A 19,207-nucleotide genomic window follows, 5' to 3' on the forward strand; every position below is an offset into this window, starting at 1 on the left:
AGATTTGGGATAGGAGATCGGTGGATGGGTAGACATCTCTCCCTCCTTCCTATTCTAAGCAATTAAAAAACCATCAGCTCAATGAAGGAATAATAATAATAGCAATAATAATATGAAGTGGTCGATTAGATACAAATCATCTCACAAATATTGTGTACAATTTGTAGTAAAACACCGCAGACATTTAGAAACGCTATAGAAGTTTTAAAAAATGCAAAACTAGCCTATTGTAAAACAGATTTCACCTGAAATACAGCTGCTATAACCAAGGCGCTGAAAGGTTATTCAGAGGCACACATCTGTCTTCCCACCCCCTTCCCCATCCCTACCCCGCCCCCAAGTTACTCCACTCCTTTCTCTTCCTAGAGAGGAGCGACCAAAAAACAAAACAAAACAAACAAACAAAACAAACAAACAACCAAAAGAAAAAAACACCTTACTTAAAGTAAACAGCGTATTTGATCAGCAGAAAAGGTTGGAGAGAAGTGTTTTTCTTGACGCAGGGGATATGAGCTCCCTGCCTGGATGCTTAATGCAACTGTGTATCCGCGTTAAGCCTGAATGCCTACGTGTGTTTCCTTTCTTAACGTGTTAGAATCTTCTGTTGGAAAAAAAAAAAAAAAAAAGGAGGGAAGGAGAAAAAAAAAAAAAAGAACAAACGAGAGAGAGAGAAATAGCAATAATAAAGCTGGAATTAAAGGAAGAGAGTGGAAGAGAAAGAGAAATCCGCGCTGCTCCCAGTGCGGCCGGCCGCTTCCTGGCTTCCTGCAGTCAGAGATCATGGCAGGACGTGTCTGTTTTCACCGTGTGCGTGTGCGAATAAACCTCATGTGGCTGCTGATCCCCTGGTGGAGTCATTCTTTTCTCTTTCTGTCTTCGATTACAGAACCAGACACGCACCACTTCTTTCTCCAACTGGAGGCTGTCTGCCAGCGAGGAAATCTCCTGCGCCGCAGGCTTCGGACACTTGAGGAAATGCGTCTCCAATACGCCCTTGACACTCACCTCGATAGAGGTTCTCTTCTTCCGCTTGCGACCCTGTGCCGCGATCTTGTCAATGCTGGTCGGGCTCCCTGTGGATGAATCAGCCTCTTCCAGCCACTTGTTCAGCAGCGGCTTCAGCTTGCACATGTTCTTGAAGCTCAGTTGTAAGGCCTCGAACCTGCAGATGGTGGTTTGAGAAAACACGTTGCCATACAATGTGCCCAGCGCCAGCCCCACGTCAGCCTGCGTGAAGCCCAGCTTGATTCTTCTTTGTTTGAACTGTTTGGCAAACTGTTCCAACTCATCCGAGGTTGGTGTCTCCTCGTCCGAATGGTCCTGGCAGTGATGCGAACCTAGGTCGCCGTGGTCTGGGGCTTCCCGGAGCACTGGATGTAAGCTCTGAGCTGAGGCAGAAGCCGGCGGTGGAGTGAGCCCCCCGTGCTCCAGCATGCCGCTCACCGTGAAGCCAGGCTGGGAGTACACATTAAGGGGTTGGCCGCTCGACGTAATGGACGGATTCGGAGCCGGGCTCGCTCCCCAGGCATTCGGATGGTTAGTGTGCGGAGAGTGGTGGGCGACATGCGGCGAGCGATGATGGATGATCGCACCCAACTGTAGGTCTTCGCGCGCAGGCTTCACGTCTTGCTGTTCCAGGGGGCTGGTGGCCAGTGTGGAGGACCATGGCCCTCCATCGCTCAGACTGGTTACCCAATGATGCCCGAGGGGATGCCCATTGCTAGGAACTCCCTGCAAGTAATCACTTTGGAGAAGTTTCTGAGGGTTTCGGAAAGGACTCCCCTGCTGCATGCCCGCAGAGTCCGCATGGACTAGAGAGCTGGAAGTGAGAATGCTGTAGGGATTCGAGGCAGCTGTGGCCATGGTCGGTGAGGATCCCCTACTAGTTATAATGTGGCAAAGGGAGCAGCTTCAGCCTTTGACATCTACTGTGCGGGGAGCCAAAGCAGCGAGAGCGAGTTACCGGCACCCGCTGAGGCCAATTGCATCGCGTCTTGGCCTGGCCTGCCACGAACTCCGCCAATGGCGGAGCGGGAGGCCGAGCTAGCTTTCCAAATTAGGCGGGCGAAGCTTGAGAGTTTCGGTGAGACCCAAGCAGGAAGTGAATCAATCTTTTGGCTCCATTGGCTGCCTGGCGCTGAGTGGCAGGAGCTCATTTGGTTAACCCTTCCCCCAACCTCCCATCACTCCTGGACTTCGCTGATGTTTGTAGAGGAGCGGGAAGGATGAGAGGGAGTGTGTGCGCGTGTGTGTGTGTGTGTGTGTGTGTGTGTGGTGCGGGATATGATTTTAGAACTCTTTTAGGTTTAGATGTGTGTGTGTGGTGCGGGATATGATTTTAGAACTCTTTTAGGTTTAGATTAACCTAAAAAAGAAGAATATTAAGAAAACAATATAACCAGTTTAAATGCCATCCGGATCTTAGCGGATAGGGATTTTTCTCAGATAAATTTGGCATTCTGGGTTAATTGAGTGCCAGAGAGTGAAAAACAAAATCCCGCTCCAGGTTTTGAGCAAAAGAACATCTTCGGTATGACCCTAAATCTGTAGTATCGAAGCCCATGATCCCAATAAGAGATATTTCAATGCTTTTAATTTCATTTTTCATTTATAAGAAACTCGATAACAAGTCAAAAAGCATCTAAGAAAAAGATGCTCAAAATCTTCTGGAAAACAAACAAACAAACAAACAAAAACACGTTGATTTAAGGCATGAAGCACTGGAAAATTCCGAGCAAGTAAAATTTAATGTGATACTGGCAAAAATCAGTTATTTTGAAATTTGTCTCCCAATTTAGCTGGTTAATTAGTAGATTTCCTTTTTTTTTACTGCTCCGTGTCAGCTCCCATCACAGGTCTCACAATTTTTGTCAGAGGCAACGCTTGCTGAAGAGGGTAACCCTCCTACGCATTCACCCCAGACACACTGCAAGCATTTCCACTCCCAATAGGTACACAGGCGAATGTTCCCGACTACCGGCGCCCAGTGTTGTCCCTCAGGAAAATTGTTTTTAACACACACATCTTCAAACCACCCCAAATTCCACACAAACTGAAGGAAATGGAAATCATTTAGTGCACCCTGGAAATTCAGAGAGAGAGAGAGAGAGATGGCTGGTGGTCTGTTTGGCGTTAAGTACCGCCTCCCCCAACTCCCAACCCCCACCCCCACCCCCACCCCCGACATTCCCTTCAAGCTTGAATTTACTTTCAGATTGGGAAGACGGGACTGTTTTTACACTTTAGTTAGAGGAAAATAGAGGAAAGACTTGTACTCCACCTAAGCTTTTATAAGTTAGGGAATGACAAGTCTATGTGTTCCACAGCCCAGTGCAAAGGTATTGCTTGTAAGCAGAGTAGGGTGAAATGCAAAGATTTTAGATTTGCTCTAGCTAAGAAAATGCAACATCAACATCGGATACTTAGCATGATCTTTGAAGTTAAAAAATGACCTTTCATTGCATAATTTTGGAGATAACCTAGTTACGTAATTATATTTTCACTTGCAGAAGACAACATCAGAGTTCCCTTATTGGTTTAAAATTCCATTAAATATATTGCAAGAGCTCCTAGGTTAAGCTTGATTTAAATTTGCATACATTTTCATATATTTAGCAGAAATAAAAGAAGGCTTGCAGCTACCAGAAAGTCATCAAGGCATTAGTTTCTCTAAGAAGACAGATCTGAAGAAAATGCAAGAAAACGAGAAAAAATATAAACAAGGTGAGCTTATTCTGCCATTCCTTTATGTAGCTATAAAGTGTATATTTCCTGTAAAATGAATAATTTCTTATGATAGCACAGAGCAGTAAGAGCTTATGTTAGGAAATGTGAAAAAAAAAAGTGTCTATTATGCAGGGAAGCCTGGCATCTGGTTGAGATCTATTTCTTTCTTTCTCTTTCTCTTAAAAAAAGGATAAGCACTTAGTAATTATTGGCAGAGAGGATCATTTGCCATCCTCCCCCCCTCCTCCCCCATTGAAATTGTGTTTTCATTTGCTGGTGTCCTATTATAAAGGTTTATCTGCTTTTAACCTAGAAATTGATTTTTCTTCTCTCCCTTCCATTTTCTTTCCCTTCCCTTTCCTTTCTACCCTCCGCTCCCCTCCCCTCCTATCCTCTACTTTCTTCATCTCTTTCTGCCTAGGAATGTCCGTTTCTTTACTGCCGATTGTGTATATTTTCCTTTGCAAGAATTCAATTTCATTTGTGCCTAAAATTTTGCTTCATGAAGAAAAAAAGAACTTTATAAAATTAAACAGAAATAAAAGTTTTCAGGCATTCTGTTAGACTGCCTGTTCAAGGATCCATTTGCTAGTCCGAGTGGGTTCAGTTTAGAGGTCAGAGGGAAACGCATTGAAGAAACCATAGGAACAATAAGATCATGATCATTTCCAGGTTGTTGTGGGTTCTCCACCCCCGCAATCGCAGCTGTGTTTGGTGAAAGAGGTCAAATCTTAGCCTGGTCATTCTAGGAGTTAAGGCAATTATCAATTGATAAGACTTTTGCATGAAGAAGAAGGGGGACCTCTGTCGATTCTGACTTGCTTGAGTTCTTACAATCTACCTTCCTCTTGCCAGTGGCTTCTGTTCTGGTCGAAGGGGTTTGACCAGAGGTGTAAAAGTAGTTCAGACCTTTTGCCCTGAGACTGGTTGAGGGGGGAGGTGTCAAGGACATGGGCATCTGCACCCAGCGACAGGTTTTTCCACACCGTTGCTTTGCAGCCTTTGAATACAAGAATAGCTTCTGTCAAGAGCAAAAGAAAACAACAATGTTAGTTGTCTTTCTATTTCCATTATTTCCGTTCCTTTTTTTTTCTTCCTTCTTCGTTTTAATAATTAGTTCCCATAAATATAGATACTGCCTACTGAATTCAGATGGAAACATGTCCTTTAGCAGTTGAGATATAATTTCTTGCACACAAGATGGCAAGTTTCTTTGTTTTTGAAGAAAATATCTGCATATAGTCAAATCTTCTTGCTGTTCTAACTAATCTACTGGAGAGGTTTCCTTCACCCTCTCCTGTCAGTCTAACTTCCCAAGTGTAACAGATGCCGCTCTCAAGCGCTCCTTTCTGCAGCTTCTCTTTATTCAGCCTTGCATATTTCTCCCCATGATCTGGGTTTCCATAGAGAAAGGAATAAAAGGGGGGACCATGGTCACAAATCCCCTGCCCCATGTGAAATAAAAGAGCCTCATTCAATAGAGGACCTTGTCTGGACATGGGAGAAAAATAAATGCGAAGCTACTGTTGCAAAGAGCTGGTAACTTACTTTTCGTAGACTTCATTTTGCCTTAAACTCAAAATTTACCACTGGTAAACGTGCTCACTTGGATAGCTGGGATAAATACACAGCTTGGTGCTCTTCTCACTGAGATCTTGAAGCCCACTGCCAGATCCTTGGATCTGATTTACCCCACCCCCTCCAGAGCTATGGTTTGAATATAATAATGGCTGTGAACCCTGCTAGGTTAGGGCAGCTAAAAGTCACCCTAGAGAAAAGCCGGACTTAGAATTGAAGGAACTGTAATTTTAGCAAGTCTACACACCTATCTCCAGCAAGGCAACACAGGTTTCAATTACCATGCCTGGCCAGGACACAGCACCAACTTCAATCCTCCTAGGATTGCCTTCATACGCAAACTCACTATGCCACACTACCTATCACTTTGCTGGTTTTTAAGAGGGCGAATCAGTTAATTTTCAAAAGCAAGTCAGATCAGCTTGATTTACTTGTACTCATTTATCTGTAACGTGGGGGTTCACAGTGACTTTCTTCTCTCACAAGATTTAAGGATATAAAACAACTCCTTAAAGTCTTCACAGACCCCATGCCCGCCCCCTCTCCTTTCTAAGTAAGGAAGGACTCACAAAAGAAATTAAGCAGATTAAGGTAGTTCAGATTGTCTGTTCCTGTGGAAGCATCCAAGCGTGGTTGCGGCTGGAAAGCCTGTGCCCAGTCTGGTTCAGAAAGTGCCCAGGCCATGCAAATTCTGCCCCTTGTAGATTTCATATTTGAGTGTAGATTATGAAGTATTTTTGTTATCAGTACAAATTGGAAAAGGGAAGATTACCTGGGGCTAGAGCTGGTGGAAACTGAGGATGGGGTTAAGGAAAGAAGTCCAAATGGCCAGATTTGAATATGTATAATGCACACTGGAGCTCCAGATGATAGGACATAGTACATACGCATGACCTAATATTGAAAACTTTACTTTCAACATAAATTCACTTTGGAAGCAGGGAGAGTTAAATTGGGCTTGGTGGGGAGAAGTACACGTATTCTTGTTATAACCAGGGAGCTCCTGAGGGATGGAAAAGAGTTGAACAGCCTCTTCAAAGCAACAGAGAAAGAAACCTTTTCCCTGATGTCTGTACACTAAGCTCAAGAGACATTCTCAGTGTGAGACACAGCTGCCCTTCAAAGCGCCAGTTTACTGCAGCTGCTCTCATAGTTCTTGTTGTTATTGTTGTTCTTCTTGGCAAACTGTGTGGGGAAGGAGGTAAGGGGTTTTGAATATTCTGAGGGAGAATTTTTTAAAAATTAGATGGCATTAGCAGACATGAGCCAATACTGATTCAAGCTCAACTAGTTCATTTTTAAAAGATCTCTGTTGGAATTCCTTGAACATGAGGAAAAGGGTATTTAGAGAAAAGGAGAAAGGGAAGGGATTGAGTGACAACATACAGCAAATACTACAGCAGAAACAAGGTTATTTATAAAATATAATACTCATCACAATCTTCAAGAATGCTAGTCATTTGCTAGCAAAATTGACTGTCACTTGGGGAAGTGCTGAGGTATCTTGTGCCTGGGGCTGAGACAAGAGGGTTAGAAGATAGATAGGGACAATAGAGACCAGACACTGGCTCCCACCGGTGCCACTGCATAGGCAAGGTCGAGCTGATCCTTTCTTAGTTTCTCTTCTGAGTCTACAGTTTATTTATTCCCTTGGCATTGCCAGATTTTACAGGATCCCAGGGAAATAACTCTATAGGGACAGAGCTATTGTGCAATATTCTATGTGGCTATCATTTTTCCCAGTACTAGGATTTAGGGTGTCTAGAAATCATTATGGGTATTTGCCAGTCACATTTTTTTGTACTACAAATAAAGACTAGTTTCTAGGAGTCCAGTTAACTGTTTAAAAAAATACAGATCCAATGTGGAATTACCTCCATGTATGTGTGTGTATGTGTGTGTCTGTCTGTCTTTCTGTATGTCTCTCTCTCTCTCTATAGTGAAGTCGCAGAGTGTTTATAAATTGTGGTGGTTTTTAAATTTTTTTTATTTTTATGTTTTTTTTTTCTTAAAACAGAAGTGATAGGAGCATTTAAATACGAGAAAAAATAGTTTCAGCTGCATAATTGATCTTGTAGAGATCTTGCAGAGATGATCTATTACTTTAAACTCTGTATATATATATATACATGACACGTCAATAAGTCCATCTAGTTGAACATTAGAGGCTGTTTATAAATCACTTTGTTAGTTAATAAAGAAGCCCCAAATTGCAATTCACTTCCTTCTTCATGGACAGATTAAGGTTTTAACATACAAAATTGTAAGAATGCTCCTTTGATTTCATTCATAACTGAGATTGTCTTCTCCCTGCACTTGTGTCTCCCTTCTTTAGTGAATAGCATTTATTTGAAGTGGCTAGCATTCTGCGTCCCCCCCCACCCACCCTGTGAAGTGATTGAACTATGGAAACTTGATTACAGATTGAAATATGGGGTCCTTCTAAGAAAGGCTTTTAGTAAGTAATCAGCTGAGTATTTGGGGTTCATGTTACTTTTTTTTTGGGTCCTATGATGGGCAAGAATCTATGTCATATTTGAAAGTAAGCAAATGACTAGATTTAACCTCCTATCATTTATTCAGAAATTGCAATTATTTTTTCCCAGAGGGATTTGGTCGGGAACCAGGCTAATGATTGAGAGAAAAATGTATTAAAAAGTATTTTAAAATCAAGTATTATATATCAAATAAATATATAACTAATACATGAGAGAGAAGTGTTTGGGGAATAGTTCACTTTGCAAAGACTTTTGGGGAACCCATTTTTTACAAGAATATAAGAGCTTCCTCTGTTGTAATTGCTATGCTAGTTCTCTGGGAGGGGTGTTGATTTCCTGAATGCTTTTAAAAATCTGCATATCCTGTAACTTTCCTTAGGGCCACTTTTTCGCACTTTGCCCCCGTCTCCACTGGGGGAATCAATTTGGTTTGCCTGCTTGGGAAAGATATCTGTTTGATCTAGTATTTCAGTTTCTAAGTGCTTATGGATTCATGCCACTGTGTGTGTGTGTGTAAATTTTATATCCAAGAAGTTTTTGAATTTTTTTTTCGATGTTCAAATGCTCAGGAGGCCAGCAAAAGAACTCAGCCCTTATCAAGTCTTTCCTCTTGGATCAGCTCCCTTGACCACAACTCTGCAGCTAGTCCACTCTCAATTCTGGTGTTGTTATGAACCCAAGTCCTTTAGGTCCAACCTGCAGAGTCAGAGTCAGAGAGAATCAAAAAGCTGTCGCAAAGTCCTGAACAAGATCTTGGTGGGAAGGGACATGATCTGGGCAGCAACAGTATTCCTAACCTCCGCAAGGTAGCCTGGCTAAAATGCTTGGGTGAAACCCAGCGGTTTGACCTGCTTTAGCCTCTGAAATACATCCTGAATAGAGATGGTTGGACCAGGACAGGGGTGGGGGCTTTCAACTGGAAGATTCTGTGTTAAGCTAAGTTGGTAGGTGAAAATTCCTTGGGCTGAATGGGTCCTATTCTGACAATCGAGCAGCTATCGAGAGGGACTTATTTTGCCAGCTTCCTGACTTTGACTGTCTTGCCCTCCCCAGGTTCTCATCCTCTATTTGGAACAGGTTCCATAGGAAGGAGGAGGCTGAATTTCCCAGGTCTGAAATGGAGGGAGGTGGCCAGGATCTAGAAGAGCCAGTGCCAGGGCAGCTGTGTGAGCTGTGTGATTCTGGGGGCCAGCAGGCAATTAGATTTTTGGGATCCCCTGGATCTAGGCTGAGCATCTTTGTCCCTTGGTTCCTTGTGCTGTGGGCCCCTTAAACATTTCTAAGCCCAGTGTCTCCCTCTCTAGGCCTGAACAAAGGGAAGATGATTAAGGTAACCCTTTCTTTGGAGGTACAACCCAGCCCCTTTACTTCCAGACACTTTATGTTATCAAAATTCTGCCTCAGTGACACTCTCCCTTGTGGTTGTGCTTAGGAAAGCAGCCACCCCATGATTCTTCTTGTATGTGTTTGTGTTGGGGGTGATAGTCACCTTAAAATATTTTATCCAGGCAAGAAAATGTTAACTCAGATCATGTTGAGGGCATCGGGATTTAAACCTCCCTAATCCTCTTTAAAAAGAACAAATTTCCTGTTTATAACAATTGACAAGGGCAAGAGAAACAGGCTTCTAAGGAAATACACTTAGGGCAACCTAAATAACACTAACTTTTTTCTTTTACATCCTAAACATTTCTCTTAACATACTCAAATCATTGTGAGAATGAGGTTATCTCATTTCCCCCTACCTACCCTCATTTTACTACTTGTACTTTCTGAGAGAGATCGGGGTTCCTGTTTTCAGTTAAACTATAATTCAATCATATATGCTCTCATCTTTACCTTTAGATGCAGTATTTCCCTAGGTGCTTGATGTAAACATTAGATATGCAATCCCCCTTAAATGGATCACATATACCTTGTGTGTGTGTGTGTGTGTGTGTGTGTGTGAGAGAGAGAGAGAGAGAGATATTACATGGCTGAACTTTACATATTGAAGAACAAACTTATTTGAGTGTAAGTTGACTTCAAAAATGACCTAAAGTCTGTGTCTCTGTGTATGGATCTGAACTTTGCAGAAGCCGAGTCTTAGAACTGTAGAAGTTTGATTTTCTTTTAACTTTTAGTGAACAGCCTTGTAGAAAACTGAAATGTGTCCTGTATAAACACCCACATTAGTGATGGAGAGAAGCATTTGATTTCTTCCTCTTTTTTTGCCCTTCAAATTGAAGAACTGCATTTTCAAACACATCCTGTATGTTTTCAATATTATTGAGGAGTCTTCAAAGTTTTCTAAAAAGATGGAAAATAAGTCACATCACACAAATAGAAACATTTTGGTAAATATATAATATGCTTTTTTTCTGAGAGTTTACTACTAAAAATATAGAGACAAAGCTTTCTTAAAACACTTCTAGTAAGATGATGTCTTGCATTATAAATATATTTACTCTTCCCTTTGCATGTCTTTAGAGCAAGTCTCATCCCAGAAAACCAGATTTAAAACTGTATTTAATTATCCACCCTACCATATTTTAAAAGGTGTCATATCTCTACATGTTATGAAAGGAAATCAGAATATAGTTACTGGAAATTGTGGGGGAATGGTAGAACAATGCAATGAAGTTTAGAGTAGAAAGAAGTGTACCGAACTTTTTAGTAACCTTTAAATATTCTTTATAAACTCTCCCAAATACTTTTTTGGAAATAAAAATTGTCTCTGCCATGTACAACATATACAAAATAACTGTGTCTTTACGGAGAAATGCTTACTTTTGGAGGTGATTATTGAAAATAAATAATGATCATAAATAAGCTAGCTCTGATAAATGATTTCTGAGAAAAATTAAATGGCCCTAGCTTACATAATTATAGCTGGACACTCTGTTTTCAAATATGTATGAGTATTTCTGGCTTGGTGGATCTGCAGACTGCTTTGAAATGACCAGTTGTGTGTAAGTATATTGCAAGTAAACCCAGTGAATTGAGATCATTCTCTATCAGTTTAATTTATGTTTTATAGTTAGTTTAGCATTCTGATTTGATTGCCTTAGTAATGTGAATTGCCTACAGCTGCTGATGATACAGCTTTAATTCTGTTTTAAAGGTCATGTAAACATGTGCCTGTAACATAAGGAATGCAAATTCAATTCCCTTTTAATGTTTCCTCACATTTACTCCACAGCCTTCACATAGAAAATTAGCAGGATTTAATATAAAACTATTTTAATGTTATGATTTCATTAAAATCCTTTTTCAATATTTCACTTTTCCTTTTGCAGGGCAAAGAAGTCTTCCTCTGCTTTGCAGTGCATAGCTTATGCAACATACATTACACATAGTGGAGGCAGAAAAATATTTCTGTCAAGATATTTTCACTTTTCCAGTGCTTTTTACTAATAAAGAACTGGGAATTTCATTTCAGTTTCTCTGTAGCTTCGGGTAGAAAGGACACAAAGCAAACTAGATCATCTAACCACATTTTAGATTGCAGTAGAGAGAGTCAGAATATTGTGCACATGTTTAGAAGCCTCTAGTCAAAGGCAGTTTTATAATCTGAACATATGATCAAAACTGAACTGTGGAAAACATATTATCAAGAAGAAAAAAATATTTAAAATAGAGTTGACACAGAAGAATGCTTTAGTTGTTCCAATTAATATAAAAACATACAAATTATGTCTTCAAAGTTCTATGACTTAAATAATGGTGGTTAGGCAGAGTTGTTTTTTACATTGCCTTTTAAAATATATTAAGACCTTGAGATTAAGGCAACGTTTTGCTAATAGATTACGGTAAAACTTTTTAATATGTGCTTTAAGAAATTGAATAAATCTTTACAAAACAGGAAATTGTTAGTGTTATGAAATAGTAGTGTAGGGTATAAGGGAGGTGAGTATGTAAACATACAGGTTGATATAAGTGGAAAGCTTTACTTCATTCTCCTGGTGATGCCATTGTGCTCTTTAGCTTATATTTCTTTTCATATTAACTCTAAGCTAAAATTTATTCACACCAAAATTAAGCTGGAGATAATGTTTTCAAATATCTTTCTCTTTAAACTGAATTGATCAATTGACAGAAGTGGTAAAAACAAAATAGAAAGTATATATACATCTATTGACTAATCAGCATATTTTAACATAACAAAAATATAAGTTTAAAAATGCATAAATGAAGCCTGAATGTCACAGTCTTAAATGTAGTTTCATTTGCTACAAGGAACAATGATTCAAAAATTTTAAATTCAAATTTGGAAGACAATTGCAGTTCTAGTGTAGGAAATGCGTTTTGTTCTGTGTTTATGTTTTAAAATTGTGTTCCAGTGGAGTGGTGTGATGTTTGTGAGCTTCCAGCATGGCGTACCAGGGCCAGGGCCAGAAGGTGCAGAAGGTGATGGTGCAGCCCATCAATCTCATCTTCAGATACTTGCAAAATAGATCTCGGATTCAGGTGTGGCTTTATGAGCAAGTGAATATGCAGATAGAGGGCTGCATCATTGGTTTTGATGAGTATATGAACCTTGTATTAGATGATGCAGAAGAGATTCATTCTAAAACAAAATCAAGAAAATAACTGGGTCGGATTATGCTAAAAGGAGATACCATTACTCTGCTCCAAAGTGTCTCCAACTAGAAGTGATGAATGAAGTGAGAAATCGTTTGGTAATACAGTTGGTTTTTTAGGTGTCCTTTGTTAGAGATGTAGTTCTAAAACATGTATTCATATTGTTCTGCTCACCCTTATGTTATTACCAGATGACAATAAATGCGGTGGAACTGTTTTCATCAAAATAAAAATAAAATAAAATAAAATTGTGTTCCAGGTGAATAATCATGAATGCCCATAAGGGAAAAGAGCTATGGGCATGAAAATCTTAGGTGTGGATCTAAGTGGTTAATTTTTTAAAATTTTGCCTCTGGTTTTCACCTTAAACTTTCAAAAACTTCCTTTATTTTTCCTTTTTCTTAGTGGCAGGAATTCAACATACAAAGTTTATATGTAAAGCCTGAAAAATTGGTACATTATCATGAACACTTTGAACTCTAACAATATAATACTGCAAAGACAACTGATTGGTGATAAAAGTCAGTATGAAAGGAGACTCTACTTTCTGTGATTTGGCCCTCCGGCCTTATGTCAGTATATCAAAGTTGAAATTGCATGAAGATGAATTTTCTTTTTGTTATTTTTACATAATCTTGTGCTGTGCTATGCTTAGTCACTCAGTCGTATGCAACTCTTCACGACCCTTTGGACTGTAGCCAGCCAGGCTCCTCTCTCCATGGAGAATCTCCAGGTAAGAATACTGGAAGTGTGTTGCCATGCCCTCCTCCAGGGGACCTTCCCAACTCAGGAATTGAACCCAGATCTTCCACATTGCAGGAAGACCCTTTACCATCTGAGCCACAATTTTAGTGTTGTACATATGTTCTTAGAATAAAAACTACAACTGGGAAAGCTGTATTACAGATAAATTGTAAAAATTCCCTTTGTGATTTGCTTTTGATAGGAGACTTTTAGTTACATGACTATTTACTTGCTTAAGGAAATTTACATTGTACAATGGGGAGCTCCCTGGCAGTCCAGTGGTTAAGACTCTGCACTCCCAATGCAGGGGGGCATGGGTTCAATCTCTTGTTGTGGGAATTTTGTGGTGTAGCCAAGAAAAAAAGAAAAAGAACAATAAAGCAATATTAAAATAAAAAATAATAATTCTACAATGATGAAAGCCCTACATTTTTCTTTTTGGAATTTGCATTCTGAGCAATATATTCTAATGAGAAAATTTTTAGTTTTTCCCCTGGACTTAACAGTTTAAGGACCTTGCTCACAAAATTGCTGCTTTAAACAGAAATGAACAGTACAGAAATAGAACTCCAAATCTAGATCACTGCATGGTCTATGTGTTCTGTCTAAACTTAATGTCCATTACCGACTCACTTGGTTGTATGCATCTGATGTTACCTTAGCTAGGAGATATTGCATCCACAGGTGTCAATTTCAATATAAGTACACATTTTCCTTTGATGGTGCTTTCAGTGCCATTTTCCTGTCAAAAAGACAGAGATACTTCTCACAGTTGAAAATTAGCTATTTCATAACTTCATGCTCTTTCACCAGAAGAGAGAATTTTTTTTCTTATGTGTGTAGCGTGTATCTCAGATGCTTTTCTTGGAGTAGTTGCACTAGAAGTAACAGTTAAAAATGGGGAAAAAACCCAAACTTTGAGTTTACATCTAATCCAAGCATACTGTAATCCACTTATTAGAGTTAGTGGCCATGCTTCTTCAGTTGCATACATACATACACACAGTTGAAAACAAACTGCTTTTTAATGCAGTTAAACCTGCACCATCATTTATTTTCAGATTCTTTTCAATTGCAGCATATTTCCACAATTTTCTAATATCCTTTAGTTTTTCTCACTCAACAATGGCATTTATTTGTGTTGTAAGGATCAGTGATTTGAACACAGACAGGTTAGACAGAAGCAATTGTGGCTGATTATATTAATATTGCCCTTACCAGTAAGTACAAATATTAAGATGTTTAAGTAACTTTATTAAATTAAACATGACATTAAAAAACATGTGTCTCTTGTCAAATCTCTACTTTATATAGTAATACAGATGAAAATTCTTTATTATACCTGTTTAGAGAAAGTTTACAAATTTACTTAAAATCAACTTCATTATAACAACTGAAGGAAATACAATGTGTTTGAAACAATGAGCCACAATTCAATATTTCCTAATAATGTATGTTCTTGTATGTTCTACTATGTGTTTTTCTTCGTTATCTTCTTATATCTGAAGTTCTATTTCCACCCCCCTTCCCTCCGTCCCATGTATTTGATCATTTCTCCAAGTCCCTTGGCTGAACCAATCTCTTTTCATGCAGAGGATAAAAAGAGAAAAACTTCAAAGTAGGTTCAGGTAATTAACAGCTGAGGGGAATATAATCTAAACCATAGGCCCTGCTTTGCACCCAGGCTGACTCTCTGAGCCAGCCGGCAAGGGAGTGCCTATTCCCTATAGCATCTAAATCTGCTTCCTCTGAACAGCACTGCCAGGCCTCCAGTTATCACATCTGCATTTCAAACACCATGACTCTGGCATTAATTATTAATTAGCCTACAGTCACCCTAGAGGATTCAAGTTCCAGTCTGCACATACTTATTCATTGACCTCTATCTTAGTTTTTGTTGGGGGAAAAACTCAGTAGAATGCTTAATAATTTCCTTTCTCTCAGACCTTCTGTTCTAGTTTCATGGAGGGGAAACAGTATACTTTCCAACTGAGAATAATCACATAGTGGCCCCCAAATTTGTTTACAGTAAAATGTTTTGTCAAATGATGAGAGGCAAAGAAAGAATGAAATGATTTATAGACAGTATTGAGTGTTGAAATGTACTTTTAAATGTTCAACACTGACTGACTGTAGTTTCCTCAAATTGGAAGATATGGTCATTGGTAAAAGCTGTATATTTCTTAGTTCTTAATGAGAACAACTGCATAACTTGCAAACTAAATTTCATCCTTGAAAAATATATGTGTTTGATCATATATCAAAAATATAGATGCATATGATGGCAGGAATGTCTAAAAAATTAGAGATATAAAAATGATTTTTAAAAAGGTAGATATTCTAATTTTGGTTTATTTCAAATAGAAATCTAAAGATGTTCACTTATTATCAGTAAATATTTCAATGTGTAAATTATTTTGCTATTTGTGACAAGCCTTGGGCCTAAATATGGTAGCCTTTACAGAATAGTTTAATTGACCTGAGCCGAGAGTTAAGCAGACCCAAGTGTGTATCTCAGACCTATCACTTAATAAGTGACCTTAATCCCATATCATTTCTGAGATTCTGACTACCCCTTAGGAAAATGAGGGTAGCATTAAAACCTACTTCATGGAATTGTTATAAAAATTAAATGACATAATGCATATAAAATCACCATCATAGTACTTGACATAAGGTAATACTCAGTAAGTGTTAACTATATTAGTAATTAATTGATCTATTATTTTACTATGAGCTTTCTATAGTTTGTCTTAATTTGGTTTTATTTAAATATCAATTCCACATTTCATGTCTTTCCCAATATGGAGTTTTTGAACAGCCATGTATGAATATGAGCCCTGTTATACTACTCAAAAGCTACTATCACTAGTCCCCCTAATACCACTCACATGCCGTCATAATTGCCCCCTTCTGCACCCCAAATAATATTTTCTTGCTTTGTATTGTGACATTTATTCTGGAATTTAGTCATCACTGATGAAAACCTCTTCCCTTAATATAACAACCCCTGTGGGTTTTCCCAAATATTTTAGCTTCTATCCTTGGCATGTGGGGTCTCCTCTGGAACCACTGCACCTGTATGCTGCTTTCTTTCTGTGGAATTCATCCAGGAATCCCCTTTCAGGGAAACTGTGACAAGAGTAAGATTTAAGCACAAATCTTATTATTTCTGGGCTTCCCAGATGGCATTAGTGGTAAAAAACAAACAAAAAACCCGCCTGCCAATGCAGAAGATGTAAGAGATGAGGGTTCAGTCCCTGGGTTGGGAAGATCCTTTGGAGGAAGGCACAGCAACCCACTCCAGTATTCTTAACTGGAGAATCCCATGTACAGAGGAGCCTGGTGGGCTACAGTCCAGGGTCACAAAGAGTTGTACACTACTGAAGTGTCTTAGCATATATGCACTTACTATCTGCCAAGATTGAGTCTGTTTCTAATACTGAAGTAGAAAGAGATGGTGTCTTGTTATCCTGAGTTTAAATTCAGAAATCCTGTTCCATAAAAAGTTATAAATAATAGTTAAAGCCTGGTACTATAAACACTCTGCAATGTTTAGGTTGTTTTGCTTTTTGTATAGAAAAAGTGTGTTTTTATTAAAGATTTATATATTTACAAATTCTTATTTTACCATGGTTTTCATTATTACCATTCACACTGTCAGAAAATTAGGTTAGTCAGACTAGCTGAGGTGAGAATGCCAACTTACCTGAGCAGATAATGATATTAAGGTGAATTTTAAACATATACCACAGGTACTGGTATAAAGAATGAGCAAAAATTGTCACCTAAATAACAATTTTACCATGTAAAAAATTAACGGTTAGTTAATCAGTTTCCTAGTGGAATAAAGCTTTGTGTCAAACCTTGCTACATTTCTCATGTTTTGGTTGTTGTTGTTCAGATGCTAACTCGTGTTCGACTCTTTTCGACCTGATGGATTGCAGCAAACCAGGCTTCCCTGTCCCCCACTATCTACCAGAGTTTACTCAAACTTATATCCATTGCATCGGTGATGCCATCCAAACATCTCATCCTCTATTGCTCCCATCTCCTGCCATCAATCTTTCCCAGCGTCAGGTTCTTTTCAAATGAGTCAGCGCTTCACATCAAATGGCCAAATACTGGAACTTAACTTTCAGCATCAGATCATCCAATGGATATTCAGTGTTGATTTTCTTTAGAATTAATTGGTTTGATCTTCTTGCTGTCCAAGGGACTCTCAGGAGTCTTCAACACCACATTTCAAAGGCATCAATTCTTTGGTGCTCAACCTTCTTTAAGGTCCAACTTTAACATCTGTATATGACTACTGGAAAAACCATAGAACCCAAGAAAATAAAATCTGCCACTGTTTCCATTTCCCTCCATATATTTGCCTCAAAGTGATGATACCAGATGCCATGATCTTAGTTTTTTGAACATTGAGTTTTAAGCCAGCATTTTCTCTTTCTTATTTCACCTTCATTAAGAGGCTCTTTAGATCCTCTTCACTTTCTGCCATTAGGGTGGTATCATGCATATCTGAGGTTGTTGATATTTCTCCCCACAATCTTAATTCCAGCTTTTGATTCATCCAGCCCAGGATTTCACATGCTGTACTCTGCATAGAAATTAAATAAGCAGGGTGACAATATACAGCCTTGAAGTGCTCCATTCCCAATTTTGAACCAGTCCATTGTTCCATGTCTCGTTTTAACTGTTGCTTTTTGACCTGAATACAGGTTTCACAGGAGGCACATAGATGGTCTGGTATTCCCATCTCTTTAAGAATTTCCCACAGTTCCTTGTCGTCCACACAGTCAAAGGCTTTCCTGTAGTCAATGAGGCAGAAGTAGATTTTTCTCTGGAATTCCTTTGCTCTCTGCATGATCGAATGAATGTTTGCAATTTGATCTCTGGTTCTACTATTTTTAAAATACAGCTTGTACATCTGGAAGTTCTCAGTTCATGTACTGTTGAAGCCTAGCTTGAAGGATTTTAAGCATTACCTTGTTAACATGTGAAATGAGCACAACTGTATGGTAGTTTGTTTGGCATTGCTCTTGTTTGGGATTGGAATGAAAACTGACCTTTTCCAGTTCCCCGATGGTTTAGTAGATAAAGAATCTGCCAGATTCAGGCAGACACAGTTCTATCCCTGGGTGGGGAAGACTCCCTGAAGGAGGAAATTGCAACCCACTCAAGTATCCTTGCTTGAAAATTCCCATGGACAGCGAAGCCTGGTGTGCTACAGTCCATGTGGTCGCAAGAGTCAGACATGACTAATCATGTGCTGCTGTGGCTTTTGCTGAGTTTTCCAAATTTGCTAGCATATTGAATGCAGCACTTTCATAACATCATCTTTTAGGATTTGGAATAACTCAGCTGGAATTCCATCACCTCCACTAGCTTTGTTCACGGTAATGCTTCCTAAGGCCCACTTAATTTCGCATTCCAGGATGTCTGGCTCTAGGTGAGTGAACACACCATCATGATTATCAGGGTCATTAAGACCTTTTTTGTACAGATCTTATATGTATTCTTCCCACCTCTTCTTAATCTCTTCTGCTTCTGTTGGATCTTTGCTCTTTCTGTTTTTAATTGTGCCCAATTTTGCATGAAATGTTTCCTTGTTAGCTCTAATTTTCTTGAAGAGATCTCAAGTCTTTCCCACTCTATTGTTTTCTTTCTTTTTTTTTTTCTGCGTTGCTCACTTAAGATGTCTTATTTCTCTCTCCTTGCTATTCTCTAGAATGCCACATTCAATTGGATATATCTTTCCCTTTTCCTTTGCCTTTTACTTCTTTTCTCAGCTATTTTTAAAGGCCCCCTCAGACAACTGATTTGTTTTCTTACATTTCTTTATTTCTGGGATGGTTTTGGTCACTGAGTCCTATACAATGTTACAAACTAAAAAAAAAAAAAAACAAAAAAACAAAAAACAAAAACAAAAGCACACAAAAAAACAAAAAGAAAAACAATGTTACAAACTTCCATCCATAAGTCTTCAGTTCTAATTCCTTGAATTTATTCATCAATTATAAATGATTTATTTTAGGTCATACCTGAATGGCCTAGTGATTTTCCCTACTTTCTTCAATTTAAGTCTGAATTTT

General features: G+C 38.9%; 1 protein-coding gene and 1 pseudogene across 1 annotated transcript; one reads left to right on the top strand and one right to left on the bottom strand.

Moving 5' to 3' along the window:
• Positions 1-618: 618 nt before the first annotated feature.
• On the bottom strand, positions 619-1,921 carry POU3F4 (POU class 3 homeobox 4). Its single transcript, XM_043459003.1, has one exon. It carries the CDS (start codon positions 1,861-1,863, stop codon positions 772-774), a length of 1,092 nt encoding a protein of 363 aa, XP_043314938.1. The 5' UTR covers positions 1,864-1,921; the 3' UTR covers positions 619-771.
• A 10,234-nt stretch (positions 1,922-12,155) lies between these two features.
• On the top strand, positions 12,156-12,434 carry LOC122435406 (annotated as a pseudogene).
• Positions 12,435-19,207: the final 6,773 nt, after the last annotated feature.

This window comes from Cervus canadensis, chromosome X (assembly GCF_019320065.1).
Source record: "Cervus canadensis isolate Bull #8, Minnesota chromosome X, ASM1932006v1, whole genome shotgun sequence".
Taxonomy (NCBI): Eukaryota; Metazoa; Chordata; class Mammalia; order Artiodactyla; family Cervidae; genus Cervus; species Cervus canadensis.

Bases quoted from the DNA above. Each gene is read 5' to 3' on its own strand.
- POU3F4 (XM_043459003.1), bottom strand. From the start codon at position 1,863: ATGGCCACAGCTGCCTCGAATCCCTACAGCATTCTCACTTCCAGCTCT.